This window comes from Amphiprion ocellaris, chromosome 24, assembly GCF_022539595.1.
Source record: "Amphiprion ocellaris isolate individual 3 ecotype Okinawa chromosome 24, ASM2253959v1, whole genome shotgun sequence".
Lineage (NCBI taxonomy): Eukaryota > Metazoa > Chordata > Actinopteri > Pomacentridae > Amphiprion > Amphiprion ocellaris.
Window position 1 is genome coordinate 219,291 of NC_072789.1, and position 26,536 is coordinate 245,826.

Below are 26,536 nucleotides of genomic sequence, written 5' to 3' on the forward strand. Positions count from 1 at the left end.
TGACAGTGTGTTCTTAGACTTTAATAAAAGGAAAGCAGTAGCATCAATCCATCTACAGGACAAAAAATCAAGTTTCTAACTGGAAGGAAGATGGGAGAATAAATCAAATTTAGTGAAGTCCTCAGAAAATGGTTTAAACAACATGTAAAGTAGAAGACATCCACAAGTAACTATGGTGGTTAGAATACGTGGAATGAACACATTCTTGACTGGATTGTTCAGTTTGTATATCAACGCTGCCGACATCAAATGACCCAAAGCAGAGAGATTTTATACTAACGAGTCACATGTTGGATACTCAAGTTTTTATATTTATAATAATTCTATCATAACATAGATGTGGAGAGGCAGATTTATAATACAAACATTGTGTAATGTTGCATTCATTCTCCCTTTATCAGTTCTAATCTACAGGTTTAGTGTATTTTTATACATTTATTGTAAAGTCCAGACTTCTCGTATCTGTTTAAAAATGCCATGATGTAGGAAACCCGGAGAACAGTGACAAATGTGTGAATGGAAATAAGCTCTATCTGTGTTGGTTCAACCGTCCAGCTGGTTCAGACAATTAAAGTTTGCTTTGTCGTTCTGAAGACTCTCTGGAGACTCTTCTAGTTCCCCTTCCCTTTTCTCTTCTTTCCTGGAAGAAAGGCAGAAATAACACTCATCCACAAAATGCACATCTGCACATGAAAAATGTTCTATTCAAATGTGTGAGAGTTGAAAATAAAGAGGCAGCTTAGAACTCAGAGAGGCACAGTGGAGATAGAAGAATCTAAAGGCACTCCAAAGCAATAAAGATAACCAGATTAAAGTGTTTTCAGCCCAGCAGGAGGAGTGGAGCTTCCATCTGGTTAGAACATACTAAAGTTTATCTTTTTAAATATTTTTTTGGTGCCACAGAGAATTCTTTAAACTACCTGTGGACATGTACAAGTCTGAGGTTTAATCAAAAATCATCTGAGGGTAGTGAATATCCAGTACACCTTTCAGATCAATCTGACGGTTATTTTTAAGATATCTCCTCTCCTGAGCCAACATCCGTCACCTTCAGGTCCCTGCTGCCACCACAGCAGAAAGTCTATTAGAACCGCTTAGAGAACGGGTCAGTCTATGTCAAACCAGCAGAATTCTAGAAATATGAGGCCACACCGTGTCACATGTTGGTCAGAGTTCACTCATCTGTTATTTGGGACCCAAAACTAAGTTCTGTACAAATATTTTTGGTGACTTTTGAGAATTTCATATGTTTTCATACCTGGGAATTTGTGTAATTTCACCCTTAAAAAGCATCTCACCTTTAGGTTTAATATCTCCATAAATAAACCTCCCACAGTCACGACATTTGAACACAGGATTGTTTCTATCAGGTCCAAATGACTGAATGGCTCCATTAGATTCCACATCTTTAATTAATGACCATTGAAAATGGAAAAAATGTGCAATTTTTTTAAACAACAGTGGAACCGAGGCACCAGCAAATTTGTCTATATGCGGATGACTGTAGACTGTATATTTAAGAAAAGTAAACTAACCGTGATTTAACAGAGTTTTAGCTGTACTAGCAGCAGATCAGGAGAGTGAGATGTCTTAAAAATATGTGATCAGACTGGTATGAATCCCAGATAAGATAAAAATAAGTGCTGGCACTGTCAATGTCTCAATAACTACAAAGGACTACCATGAGAATGAGTCCAGGCATTAATTGTCCTGAGAGATGAGTCCTAATAACTGGAGATCCACTGACATTTCATCTGGCACCACCATGAGGCTGACATTTGTGGAAATTAAACTGATCTCCACAAAATTCTGTATTCATTGAGTGCAGGTGAATCTAAATGACTTTTGTGCCACCAGCAGGTCAAATAATTTTACTAATCCCATGAAACAGATCAATATCTGCTATATGAAATGACATTTGGTACAGACACTAATGGTGGACGGAGGATGCGTCCCACTCACTGTTCTTGGTGAATCTACGTGGTTCTTAGTAAAATGTCTAAACATCTATTGGATGAATTATCATGACCTTTGGGACAGAGATCTGTGACCCCCTCAGGGTAAACTGGACAAACTTTAGCGATGCTTTGACTTCTAGCACTACCAGGTGTCAAATACCTGAATGTGGCTTCTAGAGCTCCAGACAGTTTGTTCTTGAGTCTAACCTGTGGTTTTTGTCTTGGGTGTTCCAGGACAGGGTTTGGAGACTAAAATAGTTTGTTGGCATTCCGCGTTATAAAGAGCCCTCTTCAAAGTCCCTGTTCTGGTCCGTGAGCCGGAGGTTGGATCACACTCTCCCCAGCTACCAAACCGGTACTTGCAGTCAGCTGAAAGACAAGCAGAAAACAAGTCAACACAATCAGAGCAGCTTTCATTGGATGTCGATTGGCTGTTTGAGAATTGGAATCCAGAAGGTCTTTTCTCTAGTTTGGACACGCTGACTCACTCATGGGTTCTTCTTTAATTTTGTGTTTTTCTGCAGTGTAGGACAATACTGGAGATTTTAAAAGTGAAACAATGCAAAATATGTTTCATATTTTAGATTCCTGAGTGTATTCCCTGTTTGCCTTGAGTACAGCTTTACCTGAGTGATGCTAACATCTCAACCAGCTTCAGGAGGTCGTCTCTTGGAATGATTGTTGCCTTTGGGATGCTCTGGAGGTTCAGGTATATGGGTTCTGTAAAGCGTCTTGAGACAATTTGGATTGTAGTTGGGGTTATATAAATGAAATTGAATTGCTACATCAATGATTGTCAAGTTCTATTATCAGAACAGAAGCAGGTGGATCCACAAAGAACTTTTTAAAGAAATAATCCATCAGTGGCAGAAACTGCACAGTTAAAGAGAAACATCAGATCATTAATACTTCCACCTTTGAGTGTCCAGAAGATATATTTTTAGATCTTTTTCCTTTATAATGGTGAACACATATTCAAATTGGAAATCATAGTTTCACCAGAAACACACCAACTTGTATTTAAAGCTTCATTCTCAGTGTTGATGGTTGTATTCTTTCAGAACGTTTCAGGGCAAACTCCCATCACTTTGAATCTCATATCAGCTCTAAAGTTCACACAGAATTTCATCAGAACTTTGATCCATAAATTTGTTTCTTCCAGACTTGACTATTATTGAGTTTGACTACATTTTTCTCCTCCAGCTAAATATTCTCACTAATCTGGATCTCCTCATTCAAACTACACTTGATTTCAAAGAACTCATCCGACAAGTAAACTAGATCGGTCATGAACTAGTTAATTTTTCTTCATGACTTTGCTCAGCTAGGTGACGTTCATGTTACAGAAGATGTTTAAACTGTGGAATAGGAGGAATATTAGAATAATTATCTGCTTAGACAATGAGAAGTCCACACTGAGAGACACTTTAACCAACTCTGAATCTACTGTGACTGTTGTTCTGTCCTCTGGTGGTTGGTGATGGACTCTGTGTAAGGAGATGATTTGTGTAGATCTTATTGATCACAGCTGGATGAAGACTGAACTCCAGAACCACCTGGTAGACATCAGGACTGATTACCTGGAGCTTCAGACCTGCTCAGCTCTGTTTCTCCACACCTCCCAAGAACCAGGAGGTTTCTTCCATCAAAGTACCCTTCATACAACCATCACCAAATACCAATCCAAGGAAAAATGCCTGTTCTGTATTTAGGAAATGGTTTTTCTCATACTTTCTGTGGTTCTTTAAAGTACCAAAGAGTCTTTATTTTTATTTGAAATTATTTGTTTGGTGTTCCGCAGATTATTTTAGCAATTAATCAATTATTCATTTGGTCTTTAAAGCAACAGAAAACAACGAGAACCCCAAATATTGAATGTGTTCTAAAGGAAGGGACTGAGAAATGCTGCAAATTCTTTCATTTGCAATTTTTTTCTTGCTAAAAATGACCCAAACGTGTATAAAGTTACATCAAAACAGAATCAGGTGTGTCCCCAAACATCTATCTGGAAAATAGATCCTTAATGAACCAGTTCTTTGGATCAGGGTATCAAAAGGAACCATTTTTTGATGGTTGTTTGAGGCACCTTTGGGGATTCTTTAACCCTCCTGTTGTCCTCATTTACAGGCACCAAAATATATCGTTTCCTTGTCTGAAAAAAATCCAAAAATTCTGCAAAAAAAATCTCCAAATTTCTGAAAATTTGCAAAACCTTCAGGAAGAAAATTCCAATAATTCCTTAAAAGTTTCCCTTAAAACTTTTATATTAAAAAATCCCCCAAATTTGGCAAAAAAAAATTGTAAATATTTTCAAAAAATGAGTAAAAATCTTTAAAAAAAAAAAAAATCCTAAAAACATTTAAAGTGATTACATATATATATCAGTAAAACTTCTATTTTCTTAAGAACATTCACATAAAAATCAACCAAAATCCAGCGAAATTCACTGGATTTTGGTTGATTTTTATGTGAATGTTCTGAAGAATTTTTTTTTTTTTAAACATTTCGTCTTTTCCACCAAAAAAATCTTTAAAAATTTCCCAAAAATGTTGAAAATGTGGACATCAGAACTTTCACTGTGAAAATATTTTTTTCCCTCACATTTTCAAACTTCAAAACGGGTCAATTTGATCCACAGGACGACACGAGGGTTAAAAAATTTCTTTCAAAAGTGTTCTTTGATGGAACTAAACTGGTTCTTCTATGGCAGCACCTTTATTTTTCTGAGTGAGGTTGTTTCCTCTGTATTCTCTTTCAGTGTCAGCAGTTTGTCTGATGAAGGTTTTGGATGAACAGGTTGTAAATGATTTGAAATCTCCACAGTGTTCTTTCCCATATTTGAGGTGTCTGAGTTTGTATTTTTTGTGCTAAAGGACATCAGTTTTGTTATATAGTCCCATTATGAGGACTGACTTAGTCTGTAAGTTCAAATACAGTAAAATGTTAAATATCCAGACTCGGTTTAAGGTTAGGAAGGTTAAGATGAGCTTAGCTTTAGCCAAGCAGCGCTAATGACCGAATGAGTGTAAGTCAGTGACTCTATGAGGTGGAGATATGTCTGCCTGTCTGTGTGAGTGTTTTACCTCCAAAGTCCTTTTTCCAGTTGCAGGGCACTTTACATTTCATCTTCTTGGTCTGCTGGTCACATGACCCCTCTCTGAAGCCAGCTCCACAGTCCCCGTTGCTAGGGACACAGTTGCCATAGCGCCAGTCGGAGCATTCTGACCCGGAATCCGAGGGTTTGTTTTTCTCTGAGGACAGAGATAAAGATTTATTAACTTGTTATTTCAGACATACACAGCTCTAACATGCAGTCCAATCAATGCCAGTCCAGCTGAGGGAACGTTTCAGTCTGCTGGTGACTTCAGGTCACTGAGAGCTGAACCAACAAATCAGACAGACACTAACTTCCACCAGACACAAGTATGAAAGCTGGTGTCCATGTGAGCCACAGCCTCTTTAATCTATTAATCTCTACAGTTGTGATTCCTATGAACTGCTGATGTAATATTGAAATAAAATACATCCAGCCTCCAGCATGTACACGCATTTCAAGGCTGACCTTATTATCAGGATGATTCAATAACTCAGATCCTATTTCTAACATATCCTCTTCAATGACTCCCGTAAGGTCAAGAACAGAGTTAAAACTCTCTTAATAAAGAAGCTCCATCGCATCTTAAACACCTCGTAGTTCCAGCTGATCCCAGCAGAGGTCTTTGCTCCTCTAGTAGAACAGGCGGTTTTAGCTGTCAGCTCCTCTCCTCAGGGACCAGCTCCAAGTTTGAATTCTCTACTTTAAGATTAAGCTGAAAACTTTCCTCTTTGATAAAGCTCATAGTTAAGGCTGGTTTATGTGACCCTGTACAGTCCTTAGTTCTGCTGCTGTAGTTTCAGACTGCTGGAGGACGTCTTATAAAGCTTCTGCCCTCTTTTTTTCTCCATGTTTTTATTTGAACATGTCGGTAACTCTGGGGATTCGCTCCAGTAGTTTGAGCTGTTTCCTCTCTATCTGCTACACTTACTGGCGTCACCAACCTGTCTTTAGAACAGCGTTACTTTTAAACCGACAACTAAGAAAGGAAAGGATGGTTTTACCTTGCTGACATGTACCTGATTAGTAACACAATTCTAAAGTAAGAAACGACAAAATGAACATAATCCAACGACCAACCTGTCTGGTGTTTATCGTCTCATTACTTGTTTATTTAATTGAACCTTTATTTAACCAGATAAAAGACCCACTGAGATGGTACCTGGCCGAGAGAGGCAGCAGCAAACATCAAAGTAAACAAAAAACAGACAGATAACAACAACAACAAAAAATAAAATATTAAATACATAAAGTACAGGAGTTATTTTTACAGTAGCAATTTAAGAACACGTGTTCGAAGGTTTTCTGTTGTCGATATCTTCAGATAGAGCGGAAGGCTTAAAATGAAACAAATTTTGACACTTTCAGTTCAGATTGGAGAGCATTCCAAGTAGAGGGGGCAGAGGAACTGAAAGCTTTTTTCCTGCTTGTTGTCTGTAGGTTTCATCCGATAAATCCAGTTATTTTCCCCTCATTGCTTCCATGTGCTGCTCAGTCACAACCTCTGGGTTTGTCTTTACCTCTCTCCTCTGGTGTTCCTCAAGGCTCTGTTCTGGATCCCATCCTCTTCATCATTTATCTCCTCCCCCTCTGTCATATATTCCATAATTACAACATTCAGGTTCACCTCTATGCAGACGACACCCAGCTCTACCTTTATACCAAACCCACCTCCACCTCCCGCTGTGTCTCCAGGAAATCAAATCCTGGTTCTCCTCCAACTTCCTCAAACTCAACAGTGATAAAAATGAGGTTCTCCTCATCCGCTCCAAATCCATCCTCGCTGAAGCTTACAGTTTCACCATCAACATCTCCTCTTTTTCCCCTCAGGTCCAGACTCTGGGTGTCGTCTTCATTCCAAACCTACATCAGTAACATCCCTCAGTCTGCAAACGTCCATCTCTGTAACATCAACCTCCTCCATCCCTCCATCACCCATACGTCCATCTCCATAACATCAACCTCCTCCATCCCTCCATCCCCCTGTTGACTTCCACTGCTCTGCTAATTTCTCTTCTGTTTTTAAAAGTGACAATTTTCCTTCTTTTAAATTTTTTACATTGTAGAATCCACCAGATATTATTACACAGTGGAACAGGACAAGAACAGATTTTGTCTGTCCCTTTCCTGCCCTGGGGTTTAACATCTTCACAGCCACAGGTTGGAGACGAGGCTGGCTTTGATCAGTGGAGCCGAGACACCAAGACACTGCAGGCAAGACACTTTCCAGATCTGGTATGAGGATGCAAAGTGACGAATCAGCTGGAAAGCACCATCCATTATCAGGACCAAATGGCTGCCAATACGCATTCAGACTGATTCCTGAGCCATTGAAGGGAGGCTCAGGAACCTAGATGACAACTTCAAAGGCATTCCACTCACTGACAAGGAACTCTGAACTCATATCAGAACCAACAAAGACAATCATTTCACAATTCTGGACTGAACTCCTTTTTATGTACATCCATTTCACAGAACAAGTGAACTCTTCAATAACTTCATGGTCAATCCATATCTTGCCTTGCCTTTAATCTTTTATTCCTCCTGATTAGTATCAATATGATAATTCGTAACATGTCTGTCATTCATATGATCATATTTGGTATCATTCTGATCCCGTCTGTCAGTAATACACCTAGATAAATCATGTTCACAAAATTACAATATTTTTGGAGTTACAGACACCACAAAAATTACCTGAAAATGTAACTCTGTGAGGGACATCTGGACATCAGCCCTCCCTGACGGAGGAAGTACCAGACCCCTGCTGAGTTAATGATATGTGAAGGTCCACTTTAAAAGACCACATCTGAAAGCACCACTAAGAGTCCTCCGTTTGATGAGTCATCCCTTACCATCAAAGTCTAGAGTTCTTCCGACTCCGAGGCTCCACTCTGTCCACCGCTGTTCTGACCCACATCAACAAAGGCCGACCGGACCATCCACTGAGGCAGCATCATCACCATCACCATCATCATCACCACGGCACGCAGGTACCTTTCAGTCACTGGAACTTGGTGCGACTTTCTCAAATTATCTTTTCAAAGATAAAATTTACAGGCTAACAAATTAGCCTACTACAAAACTGACGGCTGCTTTCAGGTGTGATCTATTATCCCCTTTCCCTCAGAACACCATATTTCAAGCGTAATATTAATCCCAGTAGTGCTACGTTAAAATATTGTGTCCTCTTCCGTTCTTTTCCCATCATTCACATTGAACCCTCTTATTTGTTTTGTGTTGTCGTTGTTCATCTGAATGTGTTATTGTTGTTGTTATTGTTTAGCTTAGTTTAGTAAATGTACATAAATATAAGTTCAGTGCCTCAAGTTTTTTGTTGCTCACATTTTGGTCCCTAACTTGTATAGATTCCAGCTACCTCAATTTTATACAGAACCTGTCAAGCTAAATAATTCCCCTTACATTTCCTGAAGCTCTGCTTGACAGCGCAGCAAGAAGTGTTTCATGTGCTGCATTATTATATTGGTCTAATCTAAATACTTCGCTGGTCGAATATCAGGTGGACTATGTAATAACTCTGCATAAAAACTCTTAACCCCATTTAAGCAAACATTTATCCTACATTCTTCTACTGGTGGAGAAACATTATGAATAATCTTACAGTTATAATTGGTGGAGAAACTATTTAACCCTTACAAACATATATTAAGAAATCCTACAACAGCTTTAAGTTTTATATGGATGTGTTTTAACTTTCTTTACTTTGTACAGTGTCCTTGGGTGTTTTCAAAGGTGCCAATAAATAAATAAATAGTAATAATAATAATAATAATAATAATAATAATAATAATAATAATAATAATAATTATTATTATTATTATTATTATTATTATTATTATTATTATTATTATTATTATTATTATTATTATTATTATGATACTGGAAGGTGCTGACCGGATGTAAAATCTACTGAGATGAATTATGTTGCAAATTGGTGCCATATTAATGAATAAAATTGAATGAATACGTCACAAACTTTTAAATGACTGCATGAGATTAAAAAAATGGATTGAGAAAGTGATTTTGTTGAATTATTGAATGAATCAATAAACAACAACACACTTAATAATTCTTATTAGCACTTCAATGTACAAACAGTGGAAGAAAAAAGACTATGGTGACATTATGATTATTGTATATGATTATTTACATTTATTGTTAAACCTGGAGGTTTAGTACATAAAGACAGTACATGTTGTTCAGTTGTGGTAAAACATTTAGATAACAAGAAGACAAATAAAGACATAGAGAAACATCAGGTTGGTACCTTTCTTGTTTTTCCCTCCAGCTACAGTCTGGATGCTGATGAAGGCAACCAGCAGCAGCAGCAGCATCTCGGCCTTCATGCTGCAGGAACACACAAAGGTTCACATCACAGCTGGTGAAGCATTAAGAGTTGACCTGCAGCTGGAGGTTATTACATGTGGATCATTATCTGCAGCTCATAACAACCCGACTGGGGACCAGCGGCGGCTCTGTAACCACATCTCTGTATGAATGCAACTTTTAGAAATCTGTAAATAAATCTGGACAGCAGCTGAACAACCGGCCTCATCTGGTCCAGGAATCTGTCTGACGATCAACGCAGCAATCACTGGTAGTTTTAGAAGACGCTGATCTTATTTTCTTTAGTGTCGTACTTCTATCAGTGGTTTACATGAAACAGTTGAAACAGGTTGAGCTGATCAGCCGTCAGTCATCAGAGGATCTTTTGTTGTCGGAGCCTCCAGTCATACAGGCTCACTTTAAAGAATGAACATATCAGACATGCTGTTCTCTGCTGTCAGCTGCATTCCGGTTGCATGTTCAAAGGGCTCAGTTCTCATTTTTAGATCTCCAAAGCTGCTACAAGTTCATTTGGAGGGTTTCACGCTGCTTTAGTGGACAGTTAGAGTCCTTCTAATGCTCTCTGTTGGCCTGATATTACCACAAACTGCATTCAGAAATACATTATTAAAAAGTAAACCATTACATTTAAGTATAAAACAGGGATTTCCAAGGTTTTAGACCCTCAGATCAGTCACAGAAAGTGCAGTGAGCGGTAATAAACAGACAGAGCTGGAATCTAGGTCACTCCTGTAGGGTTCTGCTTGTTGTGAAGCTTTATGTCTTTCTGAATACCACATTTAGAGACCAGAAAAATCACAAACTCAACCCATGAATGTGTGACTGGGAGCCATCCAGACATCATTAACAGTCATTAGCTTTAGGATCCCTGATCCACTGAATCACCCAAAGACCTCAGAGACAGGGTGATCCAATAATAGTGACAATAGTCTGCTTTATTCTGAGGAGGAATCAAACGGTTTGGAAACTATTCAATCCCCTGAACCCACAAAACCCACCAGCAGGTTTAAAATGTGTGTTTTATTAGAGAAAATCTAAAGATCTGGAACTTTAGGGCAGCCTGGGGATGAGCTATGGCTCCAAAATAAGCAAAAACTGTGATTATTTTGTATCATTTCACATCTAATTTAACTCTCGAACGGGATCCAGTAATAAACCATAAACCTTCTGCTCCTCAGTAAAATGACGTCTGTAACCAGTGACATGACCAAGATTAGAGCATTTTCACATGAACTGTGCAGAAAAGAGATGACAGGAGATCCTGAGAGGAAAATAAAACGTGTTTGGCGACGATGAATAAATGCAGCACGGCTCAGAAATGGTGAACAGAGGAGTAAGATGCTGGAGATACATTCAGCAAGATGAAACATCTTTGTAGAGGTAAAAACATCTTTGTAGAGGTAAAAACGTCTTTGTAGAGGTAAAAGCATCTATGTAGAGGTAAAAACGTCTTTGTAGAGGTAAAAACGCCTTTCTAGAGTAAGTGTTCAATGTAGAGTCAGGTTGTAAACGAGGAAATAAACCTCCATCTGTCACAGAACATGTGGAACCCACATCTTTTTCCAATAACGACAACACTGAAAAACTGTTGTTCATGTTGATTTCAGGGTTTTTTTGATTGTTGTATCATGAATAATATAAGAAATGCAATATCTTTTTTGTCTTTTTTATGATTTATAAGTGTCTCATTCTGCACTAAACACTCATCTGAGTTCTCTGCTTCCATCCATGGTTGTTCTGTTTCGACAGAGCTGCAGGATTTTATATTGCAGAGAAAAATGAGGCGAGAAAAATTAGATATGGTTCAAAAGGTGAAATAAAGCAAGAACATAAATGATCAATATTTTAAGATGTAAAAGCAGCAGCATAATATTAGATCTTTCTGGTTTTTCCAGACCATGCATGCATCCTGTGGTCATCAGTGTTCATAAACATAATCCAGATTCATAACTCTAATAAACTCATGCAGACTGTCAGAGTTCTACTGTTTTTTCTCTTTATGTCAGCGATGTGGTGAAGCTGTGGAGCGTTTCTGTAATTATGCACTGCTGCTCTAACAACCTGTCCAGGGACCGGAGCTGGAAAGCTTCAGAGCAGATTCCCCCTGAGGAAAACCTCTGAGCTTCTCCAGGATCAGCTGAAGGAGCAGCGAGGGGAATCAAACGTTTTCCAGCAAAAAACCTTAAATCTTCATCAAGACCACAGTCATCAGGATTCTAGTTTTAAACAGAAGCTGAACATGATAATCACTGCTGATAAAACTTCTGCTACTTTTCCTGTATCTGCATTAATATCACTCATTTAATGACGGACTAAAACACTGATTCGATAAAACCAATCAGCCTGAACTTCCTCCAACCTTCTGGAACTATGAAGCTCCCGGTGAAGGTCGGAGGTCATCACTGCTGTGTTCATCTGGAGGACCTGAAGCCTGATCAGGTTAGAGGTTAATAACGGCATCTTCAAAATGCTCCTCATTCTCCTCTCAGAAGAAAAAACAACTCAGCTAATTAGAGTAAAAACACAGAAACAGCAAGATGTGAATACAGATCACACAGTTAACCAGCAGCTTAGAGACAGAGTCTTTATCTGTCACTGAAGGAAAACAGGAGATTTCACTTTAGTTAGATCCCAACTACACCACCACTCAAACCGTTTAGAAATGAAGTTTTGTCTCATTTTTGTAATATTTTGTCTGTTTTTGTTGTTTTTTTATGTCTTTAATTTGCCTAACGTTTGTCATTTGTCTCATGTCTGTCGTTTTGTGTTTCCTTTTTGTCTCGTTTGTGTTTTTTTGTCTTATTTTTGTCATTTTGTGTTTTGCTTTACTTGTTGTTTTGTGTGTTGTTTTTGTGTTTTCTTGTCTCATTTGTGTCATTTGTGTAATTTTTTGTCTTGTTTTTGTCCATTTTTTGTTGCTTTGTAACTTTATTGCCTAATTTTTTGCCTCTTTTTTGTTTTGTGTTGAGTTGTTTGAAAATCTGGCCTCATAGGTATCATTAGTTTGGTGCCACGTCTGTTTTTGTGCTGTTTTCTTTGCACCGATTGGTGTTGGAATAATTAAAGCACCATAACTAGAGAAATAATGCAACTGGAGTCCTGAAATTTAGCTGGATGATTGATATGTGTATGTGGTCTTTAATGGTTCAACCCTGCTTTGATAGAAGAATACAAACCAGTTAAATGATGGTGCAAATATGGTCAAAAAACGTCAATGTGTCTATCTATATTGCTATTCCACCAGTGATAAAACCTTTATCTTTCATCATAAGAGGCTGATTGTATGAGTCTGGTCCCAGTCAGAGGTGTGGATTATTAGAAAAATATATTAAAGTTACATGTTCTGCATTTATGGCCGATATTAGGACAATCAGTTAGCAGGTCTGATGGTGAAATCATCCCAATAGTGTCCCAACTGGAAGAGTTCTATAATATCATCACTGTGTTCAAAGAAAAATCCTGGTTTTAAACTGTTAGGGCTTCAAACAACCATAAACAACCAGTGTTCCACAGATTGGGACGACCACCTTCTGTAGAATGTTTAACTCAAAAACTGATGTCTCCTCTAACTCCAGACTTTACACGTGGTCTACTCAAACAATTATTTTGAAATAATCTGTCAAACTGAAGACGGTCAGAAATCAGTGAACTGAGGCAGAACGACCCGACTACTGAGACACCAACCCACTGACTTCTTTATTTAAATCAATACGAGTATCAGGGATTGGTTACTGATGGAAACCTGATCTATTCAGTAAAGAAGGTGGTTTCACTACGAGAACCTCCTTCTCCAACCTGGGATCAGAAAATAACATATGAAGGACATGAAGAGACAGTTCAATGCATTTTCTTGCCGATTGCATCCCATGTCTGGACTCAACCGTCTCCCGACCTCAACACTAACTGCAACATTAACCCCAACACTAACACTAACAGTAACCCTGTTTATTGCTGAGGAAAGTTTCTGACTGAACCTTGCAGCCAGGATAGGAACTAGATGAATCCTCTAAATGTGAAGAAAAGGTGCTTCACTGCTTCTTCTCTCATCTCCTTCAGTTCAGGATGCATTAGACAATCCTTAACAAGAGGAAAGCAGATAAAGTCGTCCCACAATCCTTTGCAGCAGCAACATTCAAACCAATGCCCCATTCAGAAGCACCTACTGCAATCATTTCAACATTTAACAGATATAACCAACATTTAACAGAGATCATCAACATCTAACTGAGATCATCAACATCTGACAGATCATCAGCATCATGGGGAATGGTCCTAGCATCATCCTGACCACAGTTCCAGTCAGTTCTCTGTAATTCAGCCTGGACTGGTCCACAGAATAGTTCCAGATATCTGCGGTGCCTGACTCAGCTTCTCATTGGATATCAGTCCAGTAAAGCCCTTAAACAGTGTTCAGTACTGGCAGGTGCTGTAGTGGATAAGATTGTTAGAAAGGGAACGCTAGGAGCTCATCAGAGACGAGTTTATGGAGAATCAGAGCTGTTGTTCATTCAAATCTTGCGACTGTAACTGACTAAAGCTTCAGCTTCGACTCCGACATGGTGGAAAAACTGATAAATAAAAACTATTCAACCTTTTTAACACCATAAAATAACAGAAGGAGCATTCCTGAGCTTTACTACTATCCCATATCTCCAGCCTCCTCCTCATTCAGCTCATATCTCACACTGAATCCTGGAACGCCGTCCTCGCTGCTGTTCCCATTTAAACTTCTCCACTGGATCATAATCATCCACAGCTCCTCCAACCATATCACACCTCGTGTTCATCTACAGATTCATTCCAATCCAAAGCCCTCAGTAACCTGGTTCCTCTCACACCTTTCAGTCCTCAGAAACCCATCCTCTGCCCTCTATGCTTTAAAACTCCAGCCAGCTGTGATCTGGGAACTCCAGTCAGATTCACTTTGACTTTAACTATGTGGGATTTACTTCTACTCTGACGTGTTCTTGGGCCTTTTTGTATGAAATAAAATCTGTTTTTATTAAATATGTCTGAGTTTTCTGAGTCCACACAGAGAAGTCTTTTCAGAATGCCTCCCTGCAGGAAAATCAAAAGATTTTTAACAATCAGTGCAGGAAAATGAGAGAAACTTTGAAAGAACAGCTGCAGGAAGCTGAGCTCCTCACTGAGAGGCATCACCAGACGGACCTGAAGATCTTCATCCTGAGGGACTTCTGGATGTTTAGCCCGGTGAGGACGTGAGGAGGTGAGGATCAGGGTTTGGTGCTAAAAGTTGACAGAAAGGAACCTGCACCAGCAGCTTTGAAGTCCTAACTCGAAGCTATGAGGAAACCTTCATCTTGACAATCAGAAAGCTCTCAGAATCAACCTGCTTTCTCTAAAAACACCACAGGCCACCATTAGAGAGCATCAGTCCACTACAGTCCTACCCAGCAGTAGTCTGTTGATCCATAGCAGGTATCAGGCTGACAGCTAACAGAGCTGCTAAAGGACGGACACATGATGGGACATTTTATGTGAAGCATTTGATCATTTTAAAGGCCAGTCTGTGACAGAATACAGCTGCTGACTGAACACATCTGGAATGACTGAAGGCTGGATGTGGATGTTCTAATAGAGCTATAGATACTCTACCAGTCAGAAGGTTAGAAATGTCCTTACTGAAGATATAAAGATCACATGAAATGAATGATAAATCCAATGGAGACACTGTTAATGTTGTAAATGACTATTCTAGCTGGAAAGAGCTGACTTTTAGTGTTTTTTTTGTTATATTTTTTACTGTAGTTTACTATATTTTAGCTATATTTTTGAAAACATGTAAAACATGTTGCTGTTAGCACCAGAGCTAATGTTAGCTACGAGTCATGCTAACGGTGTAGCCATCCCATAATAGACCACTTTTCTAGACAGTGCTTGAGTTTACAGAAAGTCTTAAAATGTTGAATAAAATCACTATAATTGCACTTAGATTTGCAGTAATCTGTGAATGTAGCAGACAGATGAAAAATGCAGATAAATAGAAATGAAACATTTTTGTGGTTTAAGTTTTTACTCCATCGAGGCTCTGCCTCCTTGGAGGAGGAAAAACCTAAACAACAAAAATATCTCTTTTAATAACTTAATTATAAACTTTTTGTTTATAAAAAATTACATAAATAAAAATTGATATTCCTATAAAAAGAACCATCAAAATTACACCATTTATCAGACCCAGAAAAGATGAAAACAGAATGAATCTGTGGATTTTCAACTTTCTGAAGCTCCTTGAACTACTTATGCTGATTTTATGTGCCATACAGTGGAAAAACAACCCTAACCCTAAATTCAGGCTTTAAGTCATCAAAATCACTTTTTTCTATATGTCCTATTTTCCTTTTTTTTACATAAATTTTAAATTATAAACATGTATATGTCTATTCATTGATTCAACTGTCAACCACAATTTTATTTATTGCGATTAATTAATTACAACGCCTGAATTAATTAGATTAATTTTTAATCGCGTCCACCACTAGTTTTTTTGTCTTATTTTTGTCATCTTGTCTTTCACTTTATTCGTTCTTTTGTATAGCGCTATGTTGGTTTGCGTTTTTTTTTTTGTCTCACTTGCATTGTTTGTCTATTTTTTGGTCGTTTTGTTTCTCACTTTTGTCATTTTTTTGTAGCTTTGTAACTTTTTTGTCTAATTTTTTGTCTCCTTTTGTTGTCTTTTGTGTCTCTCATTTTGTTGTTTTGTGTTTCGTTTTTGTAATATTTTGTCTTGTTGTTATTTGTGTTTTTTTGTTTGACTTTTGTTGTTTCTCGTGTTTAACCCTAACCCTTTGTTTCTCATTTTGCATTTTTTCTTGGTTATTTAGACGTTATTGTGCTGTGATTCTACTGGCCCGGCCTTCTTCAGATCAGACTGGGCTGAATGTTGAACCTGGACTGAGATGAGTTTGACTCTCCTGGTTTAGATGATTCTCATATCTGATCAAATGATCAGATATGATATATATATATATATATATATATATATATATATATATATATATATATATATATATATATATATATATATATATATATATATATATATATATACATATATATATATTTTGTTTGACGATCTTCTGCATTTCACATACTTGGCCTTAAATATCCCAATTAACCACCAGACCAGATATGAGACCAGACCAGATATTAAACCAGACCAGACCAGATATTAGACCAGACCTGATATTAAACCAGACCTGATATTAGACCAGACCAGATATTAAATCAGACCAGATATTAGACCAGACCGTAGCACTTTATCCTGTCTGGCTAAAATATGTGGATATTTTAGTGACTGGGCTAAAACCAGCCGTTTATTTCTACAGGACTCTGTATTTGAGCATTCGAGTGTAAATCTAAAAATATCGTCACACAGCAGCGTTGTTCATCTCGTCCTGATGGAAAACCTTCTGATTTATGCAGTGTTAATCTGTTATCAGGAACAATTTAAGGTAATTGTTCTGAAATCTAATGTGGAAAAGTACCAGCCTGTTGGAGGGCTTTGATATCAGTCATTTAGTGAAAACCAAAGGTAAGGAAATATAACGTAAAGATCTGAAATCCATGCATGTCTGCAGCAGACAGAAGGAAAGGAAGCCAGAAAGGAAAACCTGGTCAACAAACCATCTAAACTCCCTGGAGTGACTCTTCTCTCTGCTCTGATTCTCTCTGTCAGAGCCCACAGGTCCATCTGCCATCAGACAGAAAAACACAGCAGCATAGTGAGATCAGTCCTAAAGCAGTAAAATCAGTCCTGAAGCACATTCTGGGACATTAAATCGGACCAGGGAGGATTTCTGTGGGGTTTGGTTCTAGGAGACATTATTTCCAGTGGAATGATTGAACAAATGCTTTCCTTTTCCTTCACTGACTGGAGTGTTTTATTGATGGACGTGTTCTCCTCCTCCATGACCAACATTACATCAGGATATAGCCAGTGGCATTTAATATTCCTTTATTCTGTCATCTCAGAGTCAGTTCATCCTTCAGATTTAATGTAACCCAAGACGACCCAAAGCAGTGAAATCCAGCCCCAATAAATCTACAGTCTGGATTAGATCAGAAACCAGCTGCTGTAAGATTATTACAGCTTTAAATGCTACTGAGACCATTTAGTGCCACCAAACCATCTTCTGACTCCACTCAGGTATCTACCAGGTATCTGCCAGGTACGGACCAAGTATCTACCAAGTATGTACCAGGTATCTGCCAGTCCATCAGGTGACTGCAGCTCATAGACGAAGCAGGATGGAGATTTTATCAAAACAGACTCACTGCTGAAGGCTGGACCACAAAACAAGTTCAACACACCTGGGTATCCTTTAACCCTCCTGTTGTCTTCATTTACAGGCACCAAAAAACTGAAAAAAATTCAGCAAAAAAATTCCCCAAATTTCTGAAAAATTGTAAAACCTTCAGGAAGAAAATTCCAATAATTCCTTAAAAGTTTGCCTTTCAAAATAATCTTGTAAATATTTTCAAAAAATTCCTAAAAATCTTCTAAAAAAAATTCCTAAAAATATCTAAAGTGACTCCATATATATCAGTAAAACTTCTAATATTTTCTTTAAGAACATTCAAAGAAAAATCAACCAAAATCCAGCGACATTCGCTGGATTTTGGCTGATTTTTTTTGTGAATGTTTTTAACATTTTTAACATTTCTTTTTTTCCCCACCAAAAAATGTTCAAAGATTTCCCAAAAATGTTGAAAATGTGGACATCAGAAGTTTCACTGTGAAAAATTTTTTTCTCCACATTTTCAAACTTTAAAACGGATCAGTTTTGACCCGCAGGACGACACAAGTGTTAAATATCAACGTTTTAGGTCAACCACGTTTCTGAATCTAGATATTCACATAAAAGAGTCAGTGTTGGCATCAGATGACCAGAATATTCAAACAACAGGAAGAACAAACTGTATTAGGGAATAAATATACAGAATATATCCCCTTTGTGTCTTTTTCCACAACATTTAATAATAACAATCTGATCCGTTCCAACCCCACAGTGTTTGGAATAACATCCCATCCTTCAGGTATGATATCCTGATTTTCCTAACTGGAATTCTGAATGGATGCTGGTTTTATTCCATTGGGAATCAAGAGAAAGAAAGACCTGACTGGATCTACAGACAACCAGAAAAAAAAGACCCTGCTACTTGTCAGTGTTAACGCCTGTAATAAATATGTTTATTAATATCAGTTCCCATCATTAGTGCATAATCTGACTGTAATTAGTGTATACTCTATTAAATGGTTTAGATGTGAACTGTTCTAGTGTCTCAGACAGTTTGTTTTATTCCTTCAGCTCAACAGTCTTAGTAAAGAACAAATAAAAGCATCATTCAGACCAGTGAACAGCTTACTGCAGATCTTCTGTTAACAAGTACGAGGCTTTAGTGCTTTATCAGTCTGTGTTTTAGGATTACATCGCTGTACAATAAGATGGCTCTGAAATTACTTCCTGTTAACAGGAGAAAAAATAAAGCGAGAAAGACTGGAGTTCCTCCACTGAGGATCTGAGTTTATCTCATGTATTCTTGGCACAGAAACACGACTTTAAAATCTCTCACCATCCCAGGAGAACGTCTGACTATCTGAGGATGAGTTTATCTGTTATCTGGAACATCTTCTGCTGCAGAGCTGGTTAAATGAGCAGCATTAGTTAGCTTCACCATGAACCAGAGTCAGAGCAGAAAAAACTCAGATTTACCCCTGAAGTTACCTCATTAACCCCAAACCCTGCTTCACAGCACAAACAAGTACAGGAAAACACTGAACATGATATTTATGTGACTAAAACTGAATCAATCTACATGACAGCTGGAATCTGAACTATAAATCCACATTTCAACCTAAAAGACAAACCCAGCAGCCCTTGGTTTGTGGAGACTCAGGTCAACAGTTTGGCCATCAGTCAGATTCTTGGCGTTTAAAAATCTGATATAATAAATGAAAGCAGCAACCTGTCAATCACCAAACAGCCCCGCCCTAAACCATACTCTCCTTTATCGTCCATTTTAACCTAAATACGACCATAATTTACTAAATGAGCATCCTCCTGTACTAAAGTAGACTCTAAACTAACTGTTGAGACCATAAACTCATCAGCAAAATGTTTACTTCAGTCGCACTTCAGGTGAGAAGAACAGTAATTTTTTCATAGACTTTAATACAATCTGATTAGTTTATATAACCAGGAGTCGCCCCCTGCTGGTTATTAGTAAGAATGCAGGTTTTAGGAACTGCCACATTAAATTCTGAAACGGGAAGCAGCTTTTGAGCCTATAATTAATGTTCAGTCTATGATTACAGCCCTGACTCCCAAAAACTCTTTAACTAAAGAATTCTTTTCCAATCTTTTACTATAGTTTTCCAGTGGCTGAGGCACCAAATTGTCTTCTGCACCATTTTCTCAGTCAGTAAAGCAGATAAATAGATGTAAAAATACAGCGATTAGAATGTATTCATGGTACATCATTAATAAATGTAATGTGACAGAATGGGTTTCCCTGAAAACTCAACTGAGTGCAGTTTAGTTTTACAGGAATGTAGTTCTCAGGAGACAGTTCAACAATGTACTTAAAGGACTGCTGTAAAAAAAAAAAAAGATATGTTAAGAACCTTCACTAGTGGTGAAATGAAGCAAAGTGTTCCGTCAGAAGGCTGTTTATGGTTGACTGTTAGAGTTTCTGCAGGAGGAAGTGGGGAGCCATGGGGCTACAGAACCACAGCGAGATGAAGCTACAGAACCACAGCCATGAAGCTACAGAACCAAAAACAAACTTCTCCTCTGAGAAAATTACACAATTATTTTAGTTATTTATAAACTCCAGAAACACTCACCACACATCGTCTCCTAACAACCAGACTTCTCCAGTAAACGCTGATTAAACAGCCTCACCGATCAACAGCAGCTGTCTTCATTTAGAAAATAATTACCAGTCTCCTCCCAGTAACACCACACCAGTTTAAACTGGTTATACTCAGGTGTGTATGAACCTCCGTTTGTTACAGCTGAGCTCAAAAAACTAAAACAAAACAGGGAGACTACAGCTATATAGTGACTAAAATGGATTTATGTTAACTAAAAAAAACCCAAACTGTAGCCATGAAGCAGCTCCTGGCAGGAAGCTGGGATGGATAATGAGGGAGGTTTTATCAGCTGAGCCTCTGGATCCAGGTGTGGATCAATCAGCTGATTACCCAGAAAAGACAGAGACACCTAGTGGACAGGTGGAGGGTAGTCAGGTTCCTCTTGGTCCTCCCTCTCCTCTATGAAGACAGATGCATCTTCATCTTAACTCCTCGTTGCTTCTCCAGAGTTTAAGGTCCTGCTGGATGCTGAATGGTTCTAACTGTTCTTCAGAGAGCTGGAGAACCAGGATTACAACTGAACTACCTTTAATTTAACTTCACACACACACACACATGCAGGCACGCACACACACACACACACGCACACAGAAGAGCTTTCCTTGCAGTATTTTAAAGTAGAGATGAGGGAAAGTGCAGAAATGGGACAATTCCATAAAGACTAATAAAGCCAGCAGTAATAAATAATAAAAATATAAAGGAAGAGCAGAGCTCTGGAGAAATGTGGAATTATTATTTATGTTCTACAAGCAGGATCACAGGAAAAGTCCTTCCTGACTGGAGACTGAATCCAAACCATTTTCTGTCAGATTTAATCAGGAAGTCTTTCTTTAAAACTAAACCAACAGATTAATTACTAGAACAGCTATCTGCCTTTAACTGATTATCCACAATCAGGTTTTCTGATAACTTTATTAATCGACTGGTGCTGGTTTATTAATTTACGAACAGTTTTTATCTGTTTTTACAAATGAACACCATAAAATAAATAAACCTTACGGAGCAGAATGAACCAATGAAACACCACTGACAGAGGTTATTTAAACTATTTACAGCAGAATAAAACATAAAGGAGGTTATTTAAAGTATTTACAGCTACAGAATAAAACATAAAGGATGAAGTTACTTGTTCTCCGGTTGGTTTTTACTATTTACAGCAGAATAAATCATAAAAGATGAACTGGAACTTACTTGTTCTCCGGTCGGTTGCAGAGTTGAGGGAAACTTCTGTCTCCTGTTGCTTCTGTCTCCTCCCAACCCCAGCTTTGTCTCCCAAACCAGTTCATTCTGGTTGCATTAGCCCCATTCACCCCACGCCTGAACACACACACACACACACACGCACACACTGAGACACACACCAAAACACACACACACTGAGACAAACACCAACACACACACACACACACACACACACACACACACACACACACACACACACACACACACACTGAGACACACACCAAAACACACACACACTGAGACAAACACCAACACACACACACACACACACACACACACACATACACACCCACTGAGACACACACCAGCCCTGAAAACACACTGAGACAAACACCAACACACACACACACACACACACACACAGAGACACACACAAAAACACACACACACTGAGACAAACACCAACACACACACACACACACACACACACACACACACACACTGAGACACACACCAGCCCTGAAAACACACTGAGACAAACACCAACACACACACACACACACACACACACACACACACACACAGAGAGACACACACAAAAACACACACACACTGAGACAAACACCAACACACACACACACACACACACACACACACACACTGAGACACACACCAGCCCTGAAAACACACTGAGACAAACACCAACACACACACACACACACACACACACACACACACACACACACACACACACTGAGACACACACCAAAACACACACACACTGAGACAAACACCAACACACACACACACACACACACACACACACACACACACCCACTGAGACACACACCAGCCCTGAAAACACACTGAGACACACCACCAGTCCTCACACACACATTCCCAGTTAGACCTGACTAACTAACTGCATGGTGTCCACAAACAGAGCTGTGAACATCAGGATTCTCAGTTTAGACTCATGTCTGTCTGAATGTCTGCATCATGGATCCACCTGGAAATAACTCAGATGAAAAAAGGGATTCTGGGATTTGACAAAGACAGAAAAGGATACAGGAATATTTAACTACAAATCAGCTGCAGGAGTAATCAGGAAAAACATGTTAGCATGACCTGTTGATCTCCTGAGAAATAGATCACATTAGCATGGATGAGAGTAGGGTTAGCAAACAACACAGAAAACATGGAAGAAGAAGCGGAGCCAGTCAGTACCTATTATTGATCAGTATGGAACAGAAAACTGGAAAACAGAAGGCTGATTTTTAACATTTAGAACCCAAATGTTCTCCACATCTGGAATGATCCTCTGATGATTTCCACGATGGGTTCTTGTAGAAGAACTAAGTCCTGTCCCAGATGTAGTTCCAGAAGATAATCATCTCTCTGTAGTTCCAGGAGGTCACAGGGCTTCATTTCAGTACAACATGAACTAAACGTCGGTAAAATGTTCGACCACTTCACATTCACAGCTCCACTGTGATTTACTGTTTGGTTTTTGTGTCTAGATCTCCATCAGCAGAAGATAAAGCAGCTCGCTGGAGGGAGGAGAATCCTGCTTTGATCATTTCAAATCTTATCAGACACTGAATCCATTCCTGTCTCTGCTTTCATCTCGTAGCCAGAATGTGGAGTTGATCTGCATCAGGACAGCAAAGACTAAAAAAAGACAGAAAATAAGAGTTTTAAAGCAGAGATGTAGGGAAATACTGGGTAGATAAGAATGAAAGCATCACTCAGAAACTGTTGACTCCTGATTAAATGCTCCTCAGAGGAAACCCAACCATCAGCAGAATGAGTGGAAAAGTGGCTTCACAACAAGTTTCTGTTGTTCTTCCAGCGTCTGCGTGCCACAGGAGATAATAAAGTTTGATTAAGCTTCTAAATGAGCGTAAGAGAGGCTGGCAGCGTGTCACACTCTGATCAAAGATACAGAAATAACCATGGAACTCATGATTTATTATTCATGAGGAATCAGCTTGAACTTGTCAATGGGAAAATGAAAAGAGATCCACAGGACTGAATGTAGCAGCAAACATTAAAGAATTCCTCCTTTCCTGCTCATAGATCCAGAACAGATCTACTGAGTTTTAGTTCTAATAGTCCAGAGACATGGAGGTAAATCAGTCCTTTAATCTGCTTCAAACACGACTCTATAAAGTCTGGTTCTGTCCACCTCTTCTTAAACACACGAATAAAATAAAATAAAGAGGAATTATTGCAGAGGAACTTTTACTCTGAGTGAGGAGAACGTTGGTTCATCAATTAAAGCTAAAAACTTCAGTGACTTCCTGTAAATGTCCACTGAAGGGTTCAGTCTGATGATCAGAGCAGCAGAAGAAGATTCAGTCTGAGGACCCGATGAGGAGATTTCAGAGTTTTATAGAAAATTCGGTTTAACAGATTTGGTCTGCTGCACATTTTTAGATGGCCATAATGAGGATGTTGTTAATATCTATGGGTTTGAATGTGCTGTGATGTTGATATATAAAGTTTGCTTTCACTATGTTCTCTGGTACGTATTTACACAAGGTTTTCATTTTACAACCTGCATGACTGAATTAAAATTGGGACCAAACATCTGAATATTAGTTACCTGCAACAGCAAAATGTTCACAAAATGAATAAAAGTCAATAAAAGTGTCATATTGAATGTAATATTTGCTCCCGTTTATGAATAATTAATAATAAAAATCCTTAAGACAAATTAATAGAAGTCAGGTCTAGAATGGCGATTCTGCCTTTCTCACATTTTTATGTGATCATAGGTTCATTATTTTGTGTTTTTTGTATAATATACTACTGCTGAAAAGTCTGGGATCCCTTAGAAATGTCCTTATTTCTGAAAGAAAAGCAGTTTTTTCTCCAATGAAGATAGCATTAAATGAGTGATAAATCCAGTCTGGACATTGTTAATGTGGTAAATGACTATTCTAGCTGGAAATGTTTCATGGAATATCTCCATAGGGGTACAGAGGAACATTTCCAGCAACCATCACTCCTGTGTTCTAATGCTACATTGTGTTAGCTAATGATGTTGAAAGGCTCATTGATGATTAGAAAACCCTTGTGCAGTTATGTTAGCACATGGATAAAAGTGGGAGTTTTCATGGAAAACATGAAATTCCCTGAATGTGTTACGAATTCAAGGTGGCTCAGGTGCAGGAAAAGGAACAGACAGATTCAAAATGCAAGTAAAAAGGTTTATTTGCACAGTCTTGAACAAAAAGAACTACAAGTCACAAGACTAGGAACTACAATAGGAAATGCTCGAGGCAGAAACGAATCATTAAGCTGAGGCAGCTCAACATCAGATTCTAGTTTCAGAATCATCCGACCACTGAGATCTACATATTGGTTTAGTCACACGTTTTCTATGTTTCTGCATTTAATGTGAGCTAATACATCCAACAAGTTCACTTCTAAAGGAAACCAGGTATACAAATGAGACAAAAACATTACAGCTGAAGACTTATCTGGTATTAATTGGAGCTAAATGTTTGCAGTAATGGTTGATCAGCTGGTTTTTAGTCAACCACTCCATCGTACGGAACAGCTTCATCTCTGGATGTTGGTTTCCTGACATGAACTGTTCCCTTCAGGGACTTCCACAACATTTCTCCTGGATTAAAGTCAGGACTTTGACTTTTCCATCCCTAAACATTAACTTTATTCTTTAAGCATTCCGTGGTTAAAGAAGAACGACGTATGACCTCAGACTCACCGTCCTCCTCTGTGACCCACTTTTCCTCCAGATCCGGCTCACGGACAGATGTTCTGACAGTTCTGTTTAGATTCACTGCAGTAATTCAGGATTCATTGTTCCGTCAATGATGGCGAGAGGTTCAGGGACAGATGGAGAAAAACCTGCTCCAACCATGATACCGCCACCACCATGTTTAGGATGGGAAAGCAGACACTTCTTATTTCAACTAAAAAGCTCTGTTTTGTTCTCATCTGTCCAAAAAACATGGTTCCAACAAAATGACACAAAAACCATTATAGCCTCATTATCATCCCATCGACTGAAAACACTCATTTCACCTTAAATTAACTCCTAATTCTAGAGGTTTACATACCTTTCCTGACACACACATCATTATTCCTCTATAAAAAAATCACAAAGTATGATATTTTTCTCTTATTTTTAAACTGGGTCATCTTCATCTAGTTTTCCAAATTATGTGAAAACCTAATGATGTTTTAGGTCATATTTATGCAGAAATACAGAAAATTCTAGACATTTCACAAAACCTAAACTGAGCAGGTGTAAAATAAAATATCTCTAAAAACAGGAAAGCAACAAGAGAAAACATGAGCCCTCGTCAAATGAACAGCCTTCTTTTATTAGCTTCATATCGGTCTCAAAACAAATCATACAAAGAACTGAAAATGACTTAACAAACGCTGATAGAAAGATGGACAAAAATAGAAAAATTAAAACTATTTTTACTATTTCACACCAGTGTTCCAACAAAAAAAAGTATTAAACAAGGAAGAATATAAACTGCATTGGCAACAGAAGTAATTAAAAAAGAGAAGCTGGAACTATGGGACATCACTGTGATGCAGAACATGCAGAGTCAAAGCAAAGCTGACCTGAAGACGTCCAAGAAGCTCAGAATCACAGAACAAAAACTACAGCAGTGAAATCAGCTCCACGGTTTGGTTGCTCAGCATTAAACAGCTGATTTGTAGTCTTAAAGTTGTCTTATGTTCTAATAATTTACTGTACAAAGTCTAGACTGACATCAAACTCCCAGAAACCTCTGCTGTGGTTCAGGTGGAGATCGGGTTAGTTTGATCTGGAGCCTAAAGGTCCAGTTCTAGTTCAGATCTTTGTGTTGTCTATCTGAAGGTCATTATCATGTGATGAGCGCTGACATGTTCCTGTTGAGATGATGTTTACATGCACGTTAGCATCCCAGAGTCTGATTCTGATCCTGTTTGTTCACGGAATAAACCTGATTCTTCTCCTCCCTGTAGACATGATGGAACAGAGCTCTGATCAGCTGCTGCATTATT

General features: G+C 38.4%; 1 protein-coding gene across 2 annotated transcripts; it reads right to left on the minus strand.

Annotated features, from left to right (window-relative positions):
• On the minus strand, positions 1 to 21,620 carry LOC111579045 (midkine-B-like). Of its 2 annotated transcripts, none has more exons than XM_023286116.3 (5): positions 21,509 to 21,620; positions 9,341 to 9,420; positions 5,042 to 5,209; positions 2,166 to 2,327; positions 1 to 640 (listed from the first exon to the last, which is right to left on the minus strand). In XM_023286116.3, exons 1-5 carry the CDS (start codon positions 21,601 to 21,603, stop codon positions 612 to 614), a joined length of 534 nt encoding a protein of 177 aa, XP_023141884.2. In that variant the 5' UTR covers positions 21,604 to 21,620; the 3' UTR covers positions 1 to 611. The 2 variants fall into 2 exon arrangements, with proteins under 2 accessions (XP_023141884.2, XP_054864688.1); XM_055008713.1 differs by lacking the exon at positions 21,509 to 21,620 and adding an exon at positions 21,444 to 21,448.
• Between the last annotated feature and the right edge of the window lie 4,916 nt (positions 21,621 to 26,536).

What these genes read in the sequence shown, in the direction of transcription:
- LOC111579045 (XM_023286116.3), bottom strand. Translation starts at nt 21,603, where the DNA reads ATGAACTGGTTTGGGAGACAAAGCTGGGGTTGGGAGGAGACAGAAGCA. An exon ending in TGCAACCGACCGGAGAACAA is followed by an intron (nt 9,421 to 21,508) that starts GTAAGTTCCAGT and finishes GTGTTCCTGCAG; the next exon opens with CATGAAGGCCGAGATGCTGC. An exon ending in CTGGAAAAAGGACTTTGGAG is followed by an intron (nt 2,328 to 5,041) that starts GTAAAACACTCA and finishes CTTGTCTTTCAG; the next exon opens with CTGACTGCAAGTACCGGTTT.